Source organism: Cynocephalus volans, chromosome X, assembly GCF_027409185.1.
Source record: "Cynocephalus volans isolate mCynVol1 chromosome X, mCynVol1.pri, whole genome shotgun sequence".
Taxonomy (NCBI): Eukaryota; Metazoa; Chordata; class Mammalia; order Dermoptera; family Cynocephalidae; genus Cynocephalus; species Cynocephalus volans.
In genome coordinates, this window is record NC_084478.1 from 64,680,837 (window position 1) to 64,701,230 (window position 20,394).

Sequence of the window (20,394 nt, forward strand, 5' to 3'; positions counted from 1 at the left end):
CCTATCCCAAGCTTATGAAAACATTTTCCTATATTATTTTACAGATGCTTTATTGTGTTTCCTCTCACATTAGATTTACAGTTTACTCGTAGCTGTTTTTTGTGTATGGTGAGTGGGACAAAGAGATTTCATTTTTTGCCATATAGATATTCAATAACCCGGCCACATTTATTGGAAAGATCACCTTCTCCCCGCTGCTTTACTGTGCCAACTTTTTTATAAACCAGGTGTCTATACACGTTTGGAATCTCTTTTGACTTCCACTGGACTATTTTCCTATTCTTGTGTTAATATCACATTCTCTAAAATGTTCTATTACTTAATGGAATCGTTTTTCTACTGTGATTTTTTGATTCTCCCACAAAGGAGATCATATGAATTAGGCATCCTATAGTAAGTCATGACGATGAACTGGGATCCCAGTGAGAAATTCCCCTACATTCTATCCTCATCACCCAGTGGTCAGCATTTTAGACTAAAAGTAATGTGCCATTATAGGGACTAGTGACATTTGAGGACGTGGCTGTGGATTTCACCCAAGAGGAGTGGCAGTACCTGAACCCTCCACAGAAGACCCTGTACAGAGATGTGATGCTGGAGACCGTCAGCAACCTGGTCTGTGTGGGTAAGAATGGCTTTCTTGGGTCAATTTGCTGTTTCTGATTATTGCCTCCAATAGAGGGCCTTTTCTTTCTTATTCCCTCCCCCACCCCACCCCCATTCTCTCCTGACAAGATGTTTGTGAACTCAAAACCCAGGTTGAATGGTTTGACTTTACCACTTTGTCAAGCAATAGGTCCCTTGTGCTGTCCTCTGTCTCAGAGGCTCTGAAGACCAAGGAGATATTTCTGTCATTTCTCATTAACAGGGCAGCAGGTTACTAAGCCAGACTTCATCCTCAAGTTGGTGGTGGAAGAGCCTTGCCAGGCAGAAGGAAAAATCCCAATTTGGACCTTTTCGGGTGAGTAGGATTGTCCCAGGCTCTGGGGACATGAGGTGCCTCCTAGCCGATCAGTCAGGGCTTGGGCCCTCTGAACGGGCTTTCAAGAATATCTTGGGAAAAGGCTGTGGCCCTTGGTGCTGTTGGAGGACAGGGACATGAGCTCCTCACATACAAGACAGACACCCCCTCCCATGTCTCACACCCACCAGAACAGTTTCCTTAAGTTGGTGCTCGCCTGCAAGTTTCTGCACTGTTCCTTTTGTCCCATCTACTTTCTGTCTCTCGGTTTTTTTCTATTCTGAAGGTTTCATATAAATGGAATTGCGCAATATGTGGCCTTTCTCGTGTGGTTTCTTTCATTTGGCAAGTTTTCAAGGTTTATCCACATTGTAGCATGTATCAGTACTTCGTTCCTTTTTATGGAGGAATAATATTCCATTGTATGGATAGACCACATTTTGTTGATCTGTTCTTCTGTTGATGGCCATCTGGGTTCTTGTCACTTTTTGACTATTATGAATATTGCTGCTATGAACATTGATATACGATTTTTCGTGGTGATGTATGGTTTCATTTCTTTCATGTAGATAAATAGGGTTAGAATTGTCCCATGTGGTAATTTTACATTTATCATCTCGAGGAACTGCCACACTGTATGAATATCCTGTTCCTTAAACACTCTTACCCAGTAGTTTTAATATTCACTGATGATTCCTGCCTGAATCAGTTACTACTAAGTTGGTTGATTCTTATTTTTTCAGTGGGTTATCATCCATTGCTGTCACTGTTCATTTTCATGCTCAAATTGTCCTCAATGTGACTAATAGGCGTCCCTTCAGGCCGGTGTCTCTGTCCTATTGCCATGTCCCTACCTTTGTTTGAGCACTTCCTCACTTTCTTGCACAAACATATGTTCCAGGTTCATCTTGTATTTTCCCTGTTTTAGGGCTGGAATCAGCAATTTCTCCAAAGATTTCTGATTTCAGTTAGTGGGAATGCTATTTAGAAACCAGTTTCTTGGTGCTGGGTGTACTCGTAGCTACTCAAATTCTTATCTCTTATAATCTATAGATGATTCCCCTCCATGTCGTTTTTCCCCGTGGTATTTCCTTTTTAAGTAACTGGGTCATTTTTCCTTTAGTTTTCCACATTCTGGATTTGGCTGTTCAATACCCTGTGGTGGTATTTAGCATGGTTGTCTGTCCCCTGTCTTTCTTGTCAGTTGGTAGTTAGATGTAGAAGATGGATCATATTTTGTTTTCTACTTTGAGCAAGTTTACTTCCCAGCTACTTCCACCAGGAGGCATGTAATACATGGTTGTCTTTCTTTGTTCTACGTTAGATCCATGGATTCATTAATGGTTGCAAAATGGTGATATTCTAATTCTATCATTCCTTCTCTTGGGTGAGCTGAAAGATTCTAGAAAGAGAAACTGCCCCCTCACCTATTTGCTTACTGTGAGTTACACATACAGAAAAGTTTGAAGAGCCGAGCCAGGATTTGCTCCTGGACTAGAGAGCCACAGCACTAGCTAAGCACATGGGCCATACTGCTGCTTACTACTGAAGGAGGTTCAGATTCAGCAGATCCTTGGGGGAGCTTGGGTCTCATCAGGAGACCTGGTCTTCCAGTGGTTTCGTGTTCATTCCTGGTAAGAAGTGGTGCTTTGCTATCCAAAGAAAGGAAGTCACAGGGAAGGAAACCACAGCTGCACAATCCATTTTAAAATTCAGTATTGCTATGGCAAAATGTTAACATTATTGAATCTAAGTGGTAATATGAGTATTTATTATACTCTTCTTTCAACTTTTCTCTATGCTTGAAAACTTTCATAAAAATTTTAGGGGGAAAGTGAGAAGAAAAGTGAACTATAAAAGTTGATTAAAAACTAAGCGTATGTGCAAAAAAATATTTACCATATTTCATTGATTTCAAGATACCATTGATTTAAAGCCATGGCACTGAGAAGGGAAAATTGCCACCAATTATTCTATGGCATACCATTCATTGTAAGGTATATCTGGATTCAGAGATGTTGAAATGTAAAATAATGTGCATCTTCTACTTGACCAAATATGAAATTAAAAGCAAGCCTTTGCAATTTTAACCATCTAAATGAGTGTTACAGATAACAAACTACCTTAAATATTAATAAAAATTCAAATCAGAAGATAAGAGTAAGCTTTTGTGGAAAGACTGATGTGCCTATTGAACGTTATCTAGATTCTCAATATAGCAAAATGTGGAGGACAAGGTCGTGTGGGTGAAAGAAGACAAGGAGGGGTTCAGAGTTCATAATAGGTAGAGTTTTTAGTGGAAATAGTGTGGACGGGAGCAGAGAAGGTGGTGCTGGTGTTGAAGAACTGTGAATGCAAGCTCGGAAGCATACACAGGTGAGTCCAGATTAAGCAAAGATTTACAGGATTTTCTTTCTTTTTGACAGGTTACTTATTCTAGATTTTTTTCTCTCATTCACTGAGAATGTGGATTGAGGGTTGGAAGACTTGAATCCAGGAATCCCACTGTTGTGTTTTTACCTAGGTGGAAATGGTATACGTTGGGTCAGTTAAGAGTTCATGTGATAACCGAAGATTTAAGGGTGATAAGGTTCGTAGAGGTGATGGAAGTCAGAGATGATATATAAGTAGAGGTAAGAAGGACTGAAATGCCAGGGTAAGATTGTTCTTGGTAGCAAAAACTCCAACAGGTAGGAGGTTAGCAAAAGACTCTCCCTCCAGGAACTCTGATAAAATGAGATATTATCAGCTTTCATATGGAAGGGCATTTCTAAAGAAGGGCTGTTCCGTAATGTCCAAGTATTAAGATGGTTTATTATACTTCTTTCTAGAAGTCTGCAAAGTTGAAAAACAGATTGAGAGACAGCATCAGGATGACCAACATAAATGTCCATTGACGCAAGTTGGATTCTCTGACAAGCAAACAATTACCACCAGGAGTGGCTGTGTCTCTAATGAATTTGGGAACACACTATATCTGAGTACAAAGATTGCTGCTTCAATGCCAAGACCCCATACACATGAATCATTTGGAAATAATATTGTAGATGATTTAAACTTATTTAGTGGAAGCTTTGCAGAAAAGAAGCATGATAATGGACATGCAAGATTATTCTTCCACCCCGAGTATGAGAAAACAAACCCTGGAGTGAAACCCTGTGGATATAAAGAGTGTGGGAAAGCCCTCAGGCAAAAGAAAGGTCTTAGTGTACATCAGGGAATTAAAAATGGAGAGAAGCACTTTGAATGTACTGTGTGTAGGAAAACATTCAGCACGGAATCACACCTCGTTATACATTGGAAAACGCATACGGGAGAGAAACCCTTTGGATGTACTGAATGTGGAAAAGCCTTTAGCCAAAAATCTTGGCTTATTAGACACCTGAGAGTTCATACGGGAGAGAAACCCTTTGGGTGTACTGAATGTGGAAAAGCCTTTAGCCAAAAATCTCACCTCCTTACACACCTGAGAACTCATACAGAAGAGAGACCCTTTAAGTGTTCCGAATGTGGGAAAGCCTTCAGAGAAAAGGCAGCTGTCATGGCACATTACAGGACTCATACAGGAGAGAAACCTTATGAATGTAATGAATGTGGGAAAGCCTTCACTCGGAAGTCAACCCTCATTGTCCATCAGAAAACCCACCCAGGAGAGAAAACCTACAAATGCTATACATGTGGGGAGTCTTTCCTACAAAAGCTTGATCTAATTATACATCTTAGTACTCATACAGGAAGGAATCCCCATGAATGTAGTGAGTGTAAGAAAACTTTCAAGTCTAAGTCAACCCTTATTGTGCATCAGAGAACTCATACAGGAGAGAAACCCTACAAGTGCAATGAATGCGGAAAAGCATTTTCCTACAAACCATATGTCATTGTGCATCAAAGAATTCATACAGAAGAAAAACCCTATGAATGTAATGAGTGTGGCAAAGCCTTCAGACACAAGTCAACACTCGTCTCACATCAGAGAATTCATACAGGAGAGAAACCCTACGAATGTTCTGTTTGTGGCAAGGCCTTCAGAGGAAACTCAGCATTCACTGTACATCAGAGAACTCATACTTGAGAGAAACCTTGTAAGTGTACAGTAGAATGTGGGAAAAACTTTATCAAAAAATCAAACCTCACTGAACGTCAGAGAACCCGTACAGGAAAGAAAGCTCACGGGAGAGGCCAAAGCCAGAAGTGAAAGCTCTCTGCACGTTAGATAGAAAATCCGCGTCTATTATGTACACTGAAAGAAAGTTGTGTTGATTTAATTAATGTTTTACAAGTATGTTCTGATTTTTGGTTTAAAGATGGGGAGTAAAGTCACCCTTTCTTATATTTGTCTCAGTCTTCACTCAAAAGCTATAAGAGAAAAGGCAGCAGAAGTATAATCTCTGTATCTGACAAACTTAGGAGATAGCTGAAACCCTGAGGAGAGGACTGCCCAAAGCAGAGGAAATCAAGCACCAGTGCAGAAGATTTCAGAGAGAGTGCTCAAGGCTGCGGATGCGAGACAGCACTGGTAAGGATACTGAGCTGAGGTTCAGGTTCCACTCCAAGGTGTAGAACCGTAAACAGATATATCAATGGTAACAGAGTACATGGACAGGTAAGAAGTAGCATGTTTCCTAGACCATTTGGGGTCTGAGGAGAAAAAGGCAGGGGCCTTGACAAGGAATCACTCAGAAAGGCCATATTTGCAGAAAGTGGTCTGTACTGATGGAAGGAACAGTTGTGATGCTGGGGAAAGACAGGGGACTTTTCCTTGTGAAGAGCCCTACAGCTGCCCCTATTTACTGACTTGGAGAAGGAAAATCTGAAGAACTAACAGATGTGGGAAAAATAATCCCAGTTGTTAGAAAAACTGTTATCTGCCTAGAATGTGGCCCCAGTTTCTTACCCCACATGAACCTCCAGCAAATAGCAAGTCCGGGACAAGCTGTTCTCATTCAGAGAGGAATGACTCGAAAGGAATCAAAACCACAAATGCACGTGGGTTTGAGCCAGCAGTTTAACTTCTAGTAATGTATATACTCGTGCGTTTACAAAATGATGAACACGCACAGGCATTCGCTGATGCTCTGTGAAAACAAAACATTGGAAGCTGTCCAAATGACACCACCAGCGTTTTGATTGCCACAATTGTGCTATATTGATACAGAAAACTCCTTGGAAGACAAAAATGAATAAAAGAGAACTTGGATAACACTTGCATAGTGATGTGGGATACTCTCCAAGTTACGTTATTAGGTAAGAAAAGCAAGGTGTGGGATGCTAAGTATAACGGGCAACCGTTTGTGTATAAAAAGGAGAAGAGTGGTATTGTGTATGTAGAAACTATCCCTGGGAAAACACAAGCTGGTAACCCTGATTATGCTGGAGAGGGGGAAAGGGCGGTGGTGGGTGGGGGAAAAGAACTGGGAAGGAGACAACTGTGTGTCCTTTCATAGCTTTTGAAGATTGTAGTATGTGGATGTCCCATCCTTTCAAAAAATAAATAAAATGTTGAACAAGCATATTTTATTCTATTACTGTCATGATGAGTTCAGAATCTAGACGTTGGATACCGTAACACTTAAGATAGATATGCTCAATGTGTTTGTTTTGTTCAAGTGAATAAATTGAAAAGCAAGGCAGACAGAAAAACAGACATTCAATCAATTCCAGAGGCATAGAGGTATTATCTTCCTGGGGGTGCCAAATACAGCAATGCTCAGGTGAGCAGGGACCACATTAAGTAAACCTAAAATAATTGAGACTGGGAGAGGTTTTATGTTTTTAGTATGCACAGTGCCATCTGTGAAAAGATTGTGCTAAAGCTCACCACTGTCTTTCCACACCTTAACAAAATGATTAAATTTACTTCCTTCATACACACACCCACTCGCGCACACGCGCAAACACGGAGACTTTTTACAAGATGTATAAAACATGAATCTCTATCTGTATATAAAAAAAAACAAAACATGAATCTACTCAGAGGTTTAGTAACTTGGTCGCAAGGTCAAAGTCCTGGTGGTAACACCTGTTTTCTAAGGTGAGAGCCAGATTGAGAGCGACGGTCTGACACAGCCAGAGACCACACAGTAGGACATTTGCTCCAGAACATGATGTCTTCCTTGTGAATTACTGTATTTACAGCCCTCATGCTTTCGTGGTTTTTCACCAGGGCCATCTTTGTGGTGGAACTAGGCAACCCAAGCGATGTAAAACCCTTGGCTGGGCAGTGTTTAAAGTTTTCAAAACAGGTGGATGACTTAGAACTGAGACCCTGTCTGCGCCCTCCAGGCATTCTGTCTTTCCCTGAATTATGCTGCAGGAAATTGAGCCATGGGCTCACTTTTTTTATGAACCACGCGAGTCAAACATATTACATTCGGTGCCTTTCCAATGAGAGGACATGTGGAATGAGCAGCTTCCTACTGACAGAGAATCTTCTCTGGGTCTCAGGTCCATTAAAGGTAATCCCGCAGAGGGGAGGAGGTTGGATCTCCCCATTTCTGGTGGATCTTGGGGGTCCTGCTTTCTGGGACACAAATAGCATCCTGCTGGGCCACATGTGGGTGAGGCATAGACCTAGAGGGGAATCGGTGGGGACGAACCGCAGGACGTGAGTAAGTGGTCTGGAATTAGGGGAATGGGGGCTAATGAAGGGCCCACCGGAGGTGAATGGGGTAAAGAGGGGCAGATTGGGTGAATAGGGGAGAGTAGGGGGAAATGGGGGAGACATCCAGTGGAGTGAGCTGCTGGAGAAGAAACAGTCAAGTGTAAGTAGCATGAGTACGGTCAGGGAGAGTGGGAGTGAGCAGGATGTGAGGGCAGTGTGAGTTTTGTCACCATGCACAGTGGAGTAAATGAGTGACGTGCGGCATGCTGTGAAGTCTTGTGGTGAATGGGGCTGAGGGAAGAGCAGCGCAGGTGAGTGGCAAGATGTGGCACAGTGTGAGTGAAGAGGAGTGACGGGCAGTCGGGGTCGTCAGAGTGCTGGAATGGGGTGATGGTGGGTGCTCTGTCAGGTGAGTAACGGGGATCTGTGCTATCAGGGGTTATAGGATCTCGGGACTTCAGCCATGCCAGACCTTGTGGTGGCAATGGGGAGTGGGTAGGGCCTGAGTGGAGGAAGCTACATGTGGTCACTGGGGTTTCTGCACAAGGAGAATCTGCCCCGAGGGCTCCGTGTTTACGACAGGTGTATGGGATGGGAAGAGCCTGTGCGCTGGAGACAGTGCTCGATGAATGTAACCTCCGTGTTGCATGTTTTTCTCGTACTGTTATTTGTATACACTCAGGGAGAGGCCCCACCACAGGAGTTATCCAGAACACCTCTCCCAAATCAGCTCTGCTGTGCCTTAGGCTAGCCCTAATCACTGCAACCCCCAGTTAATTATGCCGATTTGTGTTCTCACTGCTTTAGCTAAAACTTGGAATGTAAAATTAATTCTTATCCATTTGGGATCCCCTAGATAACCCAGTGATCCATGATTGACCCTATATCCACGCAGATCAGTGCTGGGCCCCTGATACTTTAACCAATTATCTCATATTATTGTCTTATTTCTTTAGGGAAGTTCTCCAAACTCTCAATTGTGATCTCTTCTCTCCTCATCTTTTGGGGCCTCTTAACATGAGAAATTCCCTTGATAGAATGATAGTCTCCAATATGCTACCAGGCATGATACCTCAGAGGCCTTGGAATAGAAAGGCCATAGGCCAAATTAAAATGCTTGAGTCACATGGCTTATAGAAATTTTAAAACAAAATAGAGTGTGGTGTTGCAACAACAGGGTCAAGGGTTAAGATCACTATATCAGCCAGCCACCGAATTAAATAAGAATACAAAATACATTTTGAAAAAGAAGCAAAGGAAAGAGGTGCGGTAAGTTAACACCCTTAGGATGGGGAACAAACAGGGTGAAGCAGCACATTTCTTGAATCCGGCGATATTCCGTGTTCATTCTCTCAAACGAGCACAGGAGTTGAGATTTGAACAGGAGGCCCAGTCACACCGAAGGTGCTCAGGGCCAATGACACCTCAGTTACCTGAGCTGTATGTAGCTCACCAGTTAGCTTCCTGAACGCTGATGTTTTATCTGTTTTCAGCGGGACAATACTGAGTGTCACCAATTGATGGCCAATTGAAGTATAATGTAGTTCAGGTGGTGGGATACCTCACGACATGTCTATAAGTTATAATCCTGTTTGTCCTAGTATATATTCCATTTATTCTATTTATCTTTAGCATCTCTTGCAAGTTACTAACTCACTTGCTTAGTATATTTAACACATCGTGTGCATTCTGCCTGTGTCTCAAAAGATGCTTGATTATTCCTTATCTATACTTCACACATTCGATGGGTTTTGTTCATATCTCCTAAGCGCCTAGCTTACTAACCATCCGTACTAAGCACTTCTTAGGGATTTCCTCCATCACATTTCTTTTGTGTCCCCCAGAGGACAAACAATAGAGAAAATCAAAGCTAGTTTTTGGAAAGATTAATAAAAACAAACTCTAGAATGATCAAGAAAATAACACATTTTCAAATATCCACGATATAATGGACATCACTATAGACTATAAACATTAAAAGGGTAATAAAGGAATTATTGAAAAGATTTATGCCAATAAATTTGACAATTTTGTTAATGTAATTAATAAAGGAGAAAAACCATATAATTTCTATAGATACAGAAGAAAGGGAGTTGATAAAATTCAATATCCAATCACAATATAAGTTTTTAGCAAACTAGGAATAGAAGAGAACTTCTTTAGTATGATAAAGGGTGTGTTAAAAAAAACAATGGTGATGCTGGAGAAACTTTCCTAAAGTTGGGAAGGAGACAAATAGTCCTGCTGTGCCCACTTGTATTCAACATCACACCGGAGGGCTGAGGCAATGCAATAAAGAAAAAGAAAAGGAGTAATGACTGGAAGTGATTAAATACAATTTCACCCTCTGCAGCTATCATGTCCGTAGAAAATCCAAAGGATCTATAGATAAACTAAAAATTAGTCAGTGAATTTAGCAAGGTTGCTACATATAAGCTCAACCTACAGAAATCGTTTGTCTTTGTACCAACAACAAGCAACTAGAACAAATAAGGACACTATAACTTCAACTTGGGGGAAGAGAAACAACTGACCCAGAAATGGAGATCCTTGAAAGGAGGAGTTTGAGTTTGGGTGGGGTGGGATCTGATTGTGAAACACAAGGAGAAAACACCATGAGGCTTTTCACAAGAATGAGAGAAGTAGATGAAACAGACGTCAAAAAGCTGAAAAAGAACAGATCTGTAGTGTTTGAATACATAAGGAAAGGAGTTGAAGACAATTGGAAGGAAGGAAAGTGAAAAGGCCAGGGAAGGGGAGAAAGACCTAGAAAGTCTCGTTCCAGTTGGAGGCGGCAGGGAACAGGTCCTGAGGACAAGGAAGGGAGGCAGGGTTGTCTGTCAAAGCTAAGCAAGGAACAGAGGGAGGCTGAGATATCCTTTTATCTGGGGGGCTCACCCCCACGTCCTATAACCAGGAGAGGCCCACCTCCTTTAGGGAAGACATGGTACGTCAACGGCAAAGGAGTCAGCCTCCCACTCGCTAGCCGGAATCGTCCTTCTAATCACCATCCCCAGGCTTTCTAGTGCTCACTCACCTATGCAACTTCAGCTTTTCTCTCTGCCACCCAAGGCTCTTCTTTCTCAAATGTGAAAATCAGGTCTGGTTTGGTAACTTGATTCTCTGTTACAGGACATGATGCAGGATTTAAGGCCGCTGCTTGGCCATCAGGGCCTCTGAAGTCCAAGAAAGGGGCAGTTTCCGCTTCAGAGACTGCCATTTACACCTTGGCAAAGTCTGGCCATTTCACTTGGGAGGTGAGAGAACAAGTTCGTCTTCTAGGGTCCAGAAGAGATGAGGAATCCTTCACCTCTGAACATTTCAGGACTTCAGAGCTGAGAAGTTCCCATATACCTTTTCCTCAACGCGCAGGTAGGACCACTGCAGATGGGGCCATCGTGTGTTATTCCAGGGGCCGGTGGCATTGGAGGATGAGACTGAAGCCTTCGCCTGCAGGAGTGGCAGTGCCTGGACCCTGCTCAGAGTCGTGTGTCTGGAGTTGTGGGACTGGAGTATTACAGCCACCTGGTCTCCGGGGAAGGAGAGCTTGCCCCGGTAATTTATTACTCATGCTTATCACGTGTAGGTTGTGAAAGCGACCTTCCGTCCTCAGGCTCCAATGCCACTGATCCTGCCACAGCACACGAGGGCTCCAGCTGAAGTAGTCATCCCTGGCTGATGAGGAAAAGACACATGGGAACTGCTTTCTTCCCTGTCCACAAAAAGGATGCCTGCACTCAACCCGGGTTTTCTTTCACGTTGGAGGAGAAACAAACATCTTAGAGCAACTTCTGTTTTCGGTGATGACACAGAACCTTTTAGCTGACCCAAGTCGCTGTCGCCACCATCAGATGGACTTTGGAATTCCCAGCCTCAGATACTATGGCAATAAGTTTCATTTTGTTTATAAATAACCCAGTTGCAAGGATTTTGTTAGAAGCAATGGAAACGGACCAATACACATTGTTTACTTAAATTCTCCAGAATTGCTTGCTACCCTTTTGATGAATAGCTGTCACATTTAGAGTTCAGAGCCCAGAGTGACGGCACTCTTTACGGGCCCTCAGGGAGGTGTACGATTTGGTTATGTAGGCTGGTTGGGGCTGAAGGCAGGATGAACCCAACTGACATTAAGGAAGGGGGCTCGAGATTTCCTTGGCGGGAAGTGGCAGCTGGCTGTTCTCATGCTCATCTGTGCTTATCCTCAGTGAAGTGAACACTGAAAGCCAGGCTTTGGGTAGTTGAGTATCCAGCCCCGACCAAAGAATACAAAGGACATGAGGGACTGTTTCCTCACTGGAGTGGCTGCTTCCAATGGCGCTGGCCGGTGCAAAGAGAAAGAATGGCAAGTTTAAACTCTTAAATTACCTACTCACGACACAGACGGAAACCCAGACATTCTGTAAAAAATTCGTACCTTGTGCACCCGCTGAATTCCCTGTCTATATTGCCAGTCGGTCATTTGAACCTTAGGACTCTGTATAGAAAGGGGTGGGTGCTGAGTGCTCGAACGGTGATATGTGGGAGGATGTGGGAGAACGTGAATACTTGAAACTTCTAATTCCCACTGAGTTTCCTGTGTCCGCTGAATCCAATTCCATTCCCCCCTGAAGAGACTCTGTCTGCCTTAAATAAGTCCCTGTAGTGACCTCCACTGAGACTGTTACTTTTTTAAGGGAAGCCAATTCTCATACTCCCCCACCCCTCTCTCTCCAAACCTACACCTGTCTTGGGTACCAAGCACTTTGTGTGTTTTGCAAGCATTAATTAATTTAACCCTGCCAATAACCCCTTGAAGTACTATACTTAGTATCCTTATCCTTATTTTCCAGATGAGGAAATAGAGGCTCAGAGAAATCAAGTGCCTCTTTCAAGGCAACACATGTAGTAAGTGCTAGAGACGGTGCTTGAACCCAGGACAACTGATGGAGTTTGGATGTGCTGTCCCCTCCAAACCTCATGTGGAAATTGGATCCCCAAAGTGGCAGTGTTGGAAACTGATTGAGTCATGGGGGTGGATCCCTCTTGAATGGATTAATGCTCTCCCTGGGGGAGGGGGTTTAATGGGTGAGCTCTCGCTCCATTACTTCCCACGAGAGCTCGTTGCTTAAAAAGAGCCTGGCACCTTCTCTCTCTTGCTTCCTCTCTCTTTCTTCCGCTTGCGATGTGATCTGTTTGTACCTGCCAGTTGCCTGCCACTTTTCCGCCATGTGTAGAACCAGCCTGAGGCCTGTGCCAGATGCACCTGTCCCAGAGTAGTAAGCCAAATAATCCTCTCTACTTTATAAGTTACCCAGACTCAGGTATTTCTGTGATAGCAACACAAAACGGACTAAAATAACAACATATGCTCTTAATTACTGCAGATCTCTCCCCACCTCAGCACAAGTGATATGGTCTCTCTTAATTAGAGCTTTGAATATATGGAAGAAGTGACTGAATGGGGGTACTTGCAGGCACTGGAAACATGAAGAGAGTCAGGCTTCAAAGCATCTCTCGAATTGTTCATAGACACCATCCTTTGTTAAATTCTGGAGAGAAAGAAAAGAAAGGAAAAGAAAAACTCTATCTCTGGGAACACAAGTCATAGATGGATTTATCCTGAGCCAGTTTTCACATGCATGTCACACCCTTTGAGCCATTTAGATAAATCATGACCAGTGCAGTGCTGGGTCCAAGAAGCCCTGGGAAAGGAAAAGAGGGAGAGTATGGAGTGGACAGGTTGAAGGGGTGGCAGTGCCACTATCCCCAGCTGCCCAGCGTCCGGGCCATCCCCATGAACTTACCAGGCAGCCATACTATCCTGTGAGGACACGACCCGCTTGGCACAGAAGATGTCATCCAGAATATGGTGGTTGAGCAGGTCTTAGGGGAAGAGAGGGACATGGTGATCTGGTGCATTGGGGATAGGGTGACAGTGTATGATGAAGGGCCCAGGGGATCTAGGTTCCTTGGCGCCTGAATAACTTTAACCACTTCATTGCCTGATTTTGGATGACCTTGACTCCCTTGTCAGCTGGTAATGAATTACCTGAATTGCGATGTTGGCTGGTTCTGTACAACCTTAACTCCTGTTGACTGATTTAGGGTGACCTTAACTATCCTAATGCGTGGTTATGAATAACCCCAAGCACCATACTGGCTGGTCCTAGACAACTTCATACTCCAAGTCAGCCAGCTCAGGATGGCTTCAGCTGTCACTGTGCCTGGTCATGAATGATCTCAACTGCAATACTGACTGGTCTGACATCACTTCATCTGCTATGTTGGCTGCCTGGGAACCTATTCAACTGCCATGTTGCTCAATCCTAGTGACTTCAAACACTGTGTTGTCAGGCCCTAGATAAACTCAACCCCCATTTTGACTGATTACGAGTTACCTCAATCTCTTGCTGTCGAGTCCTGTTCAGCCTCAGCCACTATGGTACCTGGTCCTAGATGATCTCAACTGCCATCTAGGCTGGACTAGGATGACCTTAACTGCCCGGTGGTCAGTTATGAATGATCTCAACCGCCATGTCGACGAGCCACAGACATCCTCAACTGCCATTTTGACTAGTTATAAGTAACCTCAACCTCCCTGTGGATTGGCCCAGGACCTCAACCTCCATTTTAGTGTATCTAGTCGACTACCTCAACTTCCATGTCGGCTTAAACTCACCAATCTTGACTTGCATTTTAGCTAGTCTTTAATAAAGTCATTGTTCACGTTACCCTGTCTTAGACAACCTCAATAACTATGGATCACAGTCCTGCACAACTTCAAACTTCAAGCCAGCCGCTTCTGGGCAATCTCTTCTTTCATGTTGACAGGACTCAGACAAAGTCAAACCCCATTCGGGCTGGTCCCAAATACCTTCAGTCTCCATTTTGGACTGTCTTGGACAACTTCAACCACCATTTTGGCTAACCCTGAACAACTTCCACTGCTATTATATTTTCTCTTCAACCACACCACACTCTTTCCTGGAAATTTCTCCCATTTCTGCATGGATGTAGTTTCTTTCTGTTCCTACACACAGACGTCTGCTTCTTCCCTCAGTGTGTGGGCACTCTCAACCCCAAATCAGGACAATCTTTCCCTATATTCCACATGCAGCCAAGTTCCTAGTTTCCTGAGTCTCACAAAACTGTAGCTTCCCTTCTGGGTAAGGTTTGGGAGCTCTGACTTCTCCTAACCTAGACGACCTCTCATTGTAGTCTGGGTAAGGATACCTGATGATGTCTCGAACAGCCCAAACATCTTTTCTCATTTCCCCATCATTTTTCTACTTGTTTCAGGAGATTATGGCTTAAACCACCTTTCCCTCCTTGTGTGGGGAGTGGGGCCAGGCAGGACTTCAGGGTATCCCCAGTGCTGCCTTACTCTGACAATCTATGTGGCAGAGGTTCTGGGTGGGTGTGATGCCATTGTTACACCACCAAGCGGAGCTCAGCTGGAAAATGCCATATTGACTGCTGCCATCGGGATTGTGGCCAACGAAGGACGTGTCAAAGCCACTTTCATAGTGTGCCATGCACAACCCTGGACCAGAGAGAGGGCGGAAGGAGGTGGGCGTAGGGCCTGGGAATTGGTAAGTCTAGGATGAGGAAGGTGAGTACGGGGATGGTTGTCATCTCAGCTGTGAGGGTGATGATCTATGTTTGCTGGTGGTGATGTTGCTGACTCTGGTGACATATCAGTGATGGTGGAGATTATGGTATTCTTGGTGATAATATTGATGTTACTGATGGTAGAGTTGATGGTGATAAAGGCAATAATGGTGATGACATTAGAGTTAGATAAACCACTCTTCGCAGTCAGTCAGGGAGAACCATGCCCTGGTCAGAGACAAGATAAATGACAAGAGGGACCTGGTTGTGAGTGTCGTGGGTTGCACAGGGCATGAACGGGACTTGGGGCAACTGGCATCTCACAGTCTCCAATGCTGTAGCCCTGGTAGCCATTGAGGCCGGCCTTCTCCAGCTTCAGTGCCAGCTCGCAGCGTTCATAGATCTTGGCATCCACAGCAGCCGTCATCAGCATGGCCAAGGTCACTACAGCACAGCCCCAGGCCGGCATTACGACACCCAGAAGCCCTCCTATCTGACTCTTTGCTCCAGACTCACCCTGTGCTGTTCAGTATTGGGGGCATTCCGGACCTCTGGGCTCTATGAACAAAGCTCTAAGTGATAGATTCTGGAACACAGAAGCCAGGCGTCTGGACGCCTCACCACTTTTTCCAGTCCCAGTTCCGTTCAAAACCAAGAGACAAAATATACTGACACATACACAAAGATGGAAGGAGACAAAGACAGGGAGAAACTCAGACCTAGTACAAAGAGGTGCAGGGAGATAGGGGTTGGGGCCAACCAAAGGGCAGACAGGTCTTGGGTACTAGGCCTCACGGTGAGGCCACGTTACCCTACAATCATAACACTGTCACACTCTACTCTCCTTAATCGTGCTCTACCATGTGATTACCGCCATTTCCACTTACTCTGCCCCTCATCGCCACCATTCCCTCCTCTGCTAGGTAGTCAGGGCTGTTCACCACACTGTAGCTACTACCGCCTCCTTCCATTTACTCACGGTCCTAGTCCAATTGTGTTGCTATGACATACCTGAGACTGGATAATTTATAAAACACAGAAATTTATTTCCTCATAGTATTTCACACTGGCAAGTCCAAGATCAAGGCGCTGGCATCTGTTGAAGGCTTTCTTGCTGTGCCCTTACGTGACGGAAGGCAGAAGGGCAAGGAAGAGTGAGCCCACTCTTGCAAGCCCCCTTTATGGTGACATTAATCCCTTCAAGAAGGTGGATCCCTCATGACCTAAACACCTCCCCAGAGGCCCCACCTCCCAACGCCAACACCTGAATTTTGGAGGACACATTCCCACCATAGCATTCATCCTTGGTACCTCCTTCACCTCTCTGCACTTACTGCGCTGCTCCACCCTAGTTTACTGGAATCCGCCCATGTTACAATCACACTGGGTCCCACATCACGTATGATAAAGGACATATTACACATACGTCCTCACGCTCGACTGCTTCTTCACCTTCATTCTCGTTCTACCCTTTATTCCCCCATTCACTTACACTGCCTCTCGTCCACTCATACTCACCCAACCAGACCTCGGCTTACCACAGACCCCTAACTCTCTACTTGTCCTTACCCAAATTCTCTCACATCGTATTGCTACTTCCCCTCCATTCACTCCCACTTAGACTCATTTCCTTCTTGCGCCTCTGCTTCCTGCTGCTGCATCAGATGACTCCCGCTCACTCTCATGTGGCCCGTCCTTCACCTCTGTTCATTGACTCTGGGCCTTATCATCCCCCCCATTCGCTCCCCTTCTTCCTCTTCCTCAACTTTATCCTCCCAAATGCTGCCGTCCCCTTTTCCTGGGCCTCTGCCTCACATTACCCCAAACACCACCTCGAGGTACCCACATACACTCGCTCTTACGTTTGGTCACCTCCATTCTTTCTCAATTCTTCTTCATTATCTCACTCTGCCTCTCATTACCCCAATCGTTTAATTTCACCCCCTCTGTACCTCCTCTTACCCTCTCCTCACTCATGTCCTGCTCCCGATTCATGTCTATTTGCTCCTACTCGGCCCCACAGGTCCCCCATTCAGTCACACTTTGGCTTAAGTTCGCTGCTTTTCACTCACATTGGGCCCCGTGTTTCCCCCCTTTTTTTCACCCTGGACCACGTGACCTTCATCCCCTCTCTGTTTGCCTCACGATACCCACATTTCCTCATCTTCTCTCTTTACTTCCATTCCCTCTCACTCTGCCCAGCATCACCTCTGTTCGCGCACACTCTTCGGCTCATTCACGTCTGCTGATTGACACTGGGATCCATGTACCCCCACATTCCAGGATCACCACCCCACAGTTCCCCCGTGTAATCCATCTGCTCCTAGACCCCTCTAGTCACTCACCTTCTCCCTCCTTATGCCCCCACGCAAAAAAACCGCACACAGACTCACACCCTACCATGCACTCATGTTCATTCCCTCTTACTCTGCCCCTTGTGCACCCCATTCTTCCCTCTATGCCCCACATTACCCCATCCACTCCTGCTTTCCCCACACGCTCACCTGTCTTCACTCATGTTATGCCTCCTAAACACCATTCATTCATGCTCTGATCCTTAGTACTTACATCAGCTCTATTCCCATTCACCACCTTTCATCGTCCCGTTCACTCAGTCTGTTCCCACTTTCACCTTTTTTTCACTTATATTGTACCTCATTTTCCCACCGTTTACTGCAGATCATCTGTAACCTCAAATTAATTCAAAATTGAACGTGTAAGGGCCGAGCCTGTGGCGCACTCGGGAGGGTGCTGCGCTGGGAGTGCGGCAACGCTCCCAGCGGCCGCGGGTTCGGATCCTATATAGGAATGGCCGGTACACTCACTGGCTGAGTGCCGGTCACGAAAAAGAAAAAAAAAAAAAAAAAAATTGAACGTGTAGTCTCTCCTTCTCTGTGCCTCCCATCCCCCCACATTCACTCCACGCTGCTGTTCATTCACCTCCAGTCCATGGCCTTTTGTCTCTCTTTGCCCCCACTCACTCCCACCTTGTCATTCATTCACCATTGTCCACTGCCTCACACTAGTCCTATGTGTCTCCTGTTTACTGACACTCACGTTGGCCGGGACAGAAAAGTCTGATATATTGTTGAGGATTCGGTTTGGCTGCACATAGCATCACCACCACAAATGCCAGTGGCATCGAGAGGACGGAAGGGGATTTGTCTCCTGGAGGGAGGTATTTCGAGTCTCCACGGTCACCAGAGACGTGGCTCCTTCTGTGCTGTCGCTCTGCCAACCTTACCTGTTCCCTCGGTCCAAAACGACTGCTCACAATTGGCAGTGCTTTCATAGTTTTGGTAAAATGTGTATTATCAGCGATTGTAATGATAACTCTCCGACAAGGTGGGGGCCTTTCTCATTGTCTTTGGGTGAGAGTGTCACATCATGCAGACTCTGTGCTGGGACCAGCTACCTGTCACCTTTCCATACCTCTTCACCTAGCCACCTGCTGCTTAGGCTACTGTATGAGGAAGTCACCCTTGGAGGGGCTGATGATAGGGGATGCCCAGGGCAGAGTGTGGGCATCCTGATTCCACAGCAGAGAAGCTGGTCTCACTCAGCTTGTGGATGTGCACTGTGGGCCCTGGGATAGTTTCTGAAGGGCTGTTTCAATGGCTCAGAATCATTTCTGGATCTGTCAATCACTACACCCTGACCCCACCAATCCTAAAGGACTTCACCTTCCTCACCGGAGTGTGTGTATGTATACACGAGGTGGTACAGGATGATACCTGTACCTATCTGTCTGGGGGTAGGAAGGGCCAAGACGGCGATGGGGCATAGAAGACCCACAATTCCTCTCTTCCACCCCCTGATGCCTTGAGAGAGTAGAAAACTTTTGTACCCAGATGGTTCTGATCCTTCAGAGAGCAAGTGATCTGAATTATTCCCCTACTTTCTCTCCTTTCCTTGTCTGCTAGGAAGCTACATTCCTTGGCTTGGTTTTTATTTTACTTTTATTACTTTTTGCATAGCCACTCATATTTATTTGTTTATTATTACATTGAAAAATAATTGATTAAACATATTTCTGGGGGTCACAGTTGAATATCAATACCGGTGTACAATGTGTGATGATCAAATGAGGATAATTATCATGTTTATCATTACAAAACGTAAACATTCCTTGTGTCCATTAACCAATTTCTCGATAACCCCAATCCTCCTGCCTCTTTCCCACCTGTAGTGACAACGGTTGTGTTCTATCCATCTCAAAGTTCCACACATTATTGTCATTCTTTCCTTCCTTCCTTCCCTCCTTCCTTCCTCTTTTCTTCTCCCACTTATGAGTGAGGACATGCAGTATTCCTCTTTCTGTGCCTGGTTTGTTTCCCTTAACATAATTTACACCAGGCTCATCCATGCATCTGTGAATGGCAGAAATTCATTCTTTGTTATGGCTGAGTAGTATTTTATCGTGTGTATGTACTACATTTTCCTTATCCAGTCATCCATCGATGGACATTTAGATTGATTCCATATCTTGTTTATTGTAAATTGAGCTGCGATGAACATGGGAGTGCAGGCATGCCTTCGACATGATGATTTCATTTCTTTGTGTATATACCTAGTACTGGGCTGGCTGGATCATATGTCACTTCTATCTGTACCTGTTTGAGGAACCTCCATACTGTTTTCCATAATGGCTGTACTAATTGACGGTCCCACCAACAGTGTAAAAAGGTTCAACTTCCTCTGCTTCCTTGCCAGCATTTGGTATTCTCTGTCTTTTTGATAATAGCCAGTGGAATTGGGGTGAAATGACATCTCAGTGTGGTTTTGATTTGCATTTCCCTGATGATTAGTAATGCTGAGCATATTTTCATATATTTGTGGGCCGTTTGTATGTCTTTGTCGGTTCAACTCCTTTGCCCATTTTTTAATTGGATTAATTGATTTTTTTACTGTTAACTTGTTTGAGTTCCTTGAATATTCTGGATATGAATCCTTTGTTGGATGTATAGTTTGCAAATATTTTCTCCCAGTTTGTAGGTTGTCTTCTTGCTCTGTTGATTGTTTTCATTGCTGTCCAGAAGCACTTTAGTTTGATATAATCCCATTTGTTTATTTTTCCTTTTCTTGCCTGTGGTTTTGAGGTCTTATTCATAAAGTCTTTCCCCATTCCAACACCCTGAAGTGTTTCCCATATGTTTTCTTCTAGAGGTTTTATAGCTTCATGTTTTATATTTCAGTCTTTAATCCATTTTGAGTTGACTTTGGTATACAGCAAGGTGTA

General features: G+C 44.5%; 2 protein-coding genes across 2 annotated transcripts in view; one reads left to right on the forward strand and one right to left on the reverse strand.

Moving 5' to 3' along the window:
- The window catches only part of LOC134368019 (zinc finger protein 182-like), a 53,900-nt gene that overhangs the window by 6,914 nt on the left and 26,592 nt on the right, over nucleotides 1-20,394 (forward strand). The window contains 4 exon segments of the mRNA XM_063084643.1: nucleotides 499-625; nucleotides 869-961; nucleotides 3,793-4,377; nucleotides 4,447-5,043. Of these exon segments, the coding sequence (XP_062940713.1) occupies nucleotides 499-625; nucleotides 869-961; nucleotides 3,793-4,377; nucleotides 4,447-5,043 (1,402 nt within the window).
- Nucleotides 5,780-15,624, reverse strand: LOC134367050 (sperm acrosome-associated protein 5-like). Its single transcript, XM_063083683.1, has 5 exons — nucleotides 15,480-15,624; nucleotides 14,929-15,087; nucleotides 13,349-13,427; nucleotides 13,170-13,246; nucleotides 5,780-5,826 (listed from the first exon to the last, which is right to left on the reverse strand). Exons 1-5 carry the CDS (start codon nucleotides 15,622-15,624, stop codon nucleotides 5,780-5,782), a joined length of 507 nt encoding a protein of 168 aa, XP_062939753.1.

Coding starts and splice junctions, on each gene's coding strand:
- LOC134367050 (XM_063083683.1), bottom strand. CDS start 15,624: ATGCCGGCCTGGGGCTGTGCTGTAGTGACCTTGGCCATGCTGATGACG. Junction 13,247..13,348: donor CAGGATAGTATGGCTGCCTG/GTAAGTTCATGG, acceptor TTCCTTTCCCAG/GGCTTCTTGGACCCAGCACT. Junction 5,827..13,169: donor TGACATGCATGTGAAAACTG/GCTCAGGATAAA, acceptor CATTCTAGGCAG/ATAACAGTTTTTCTAACAAC.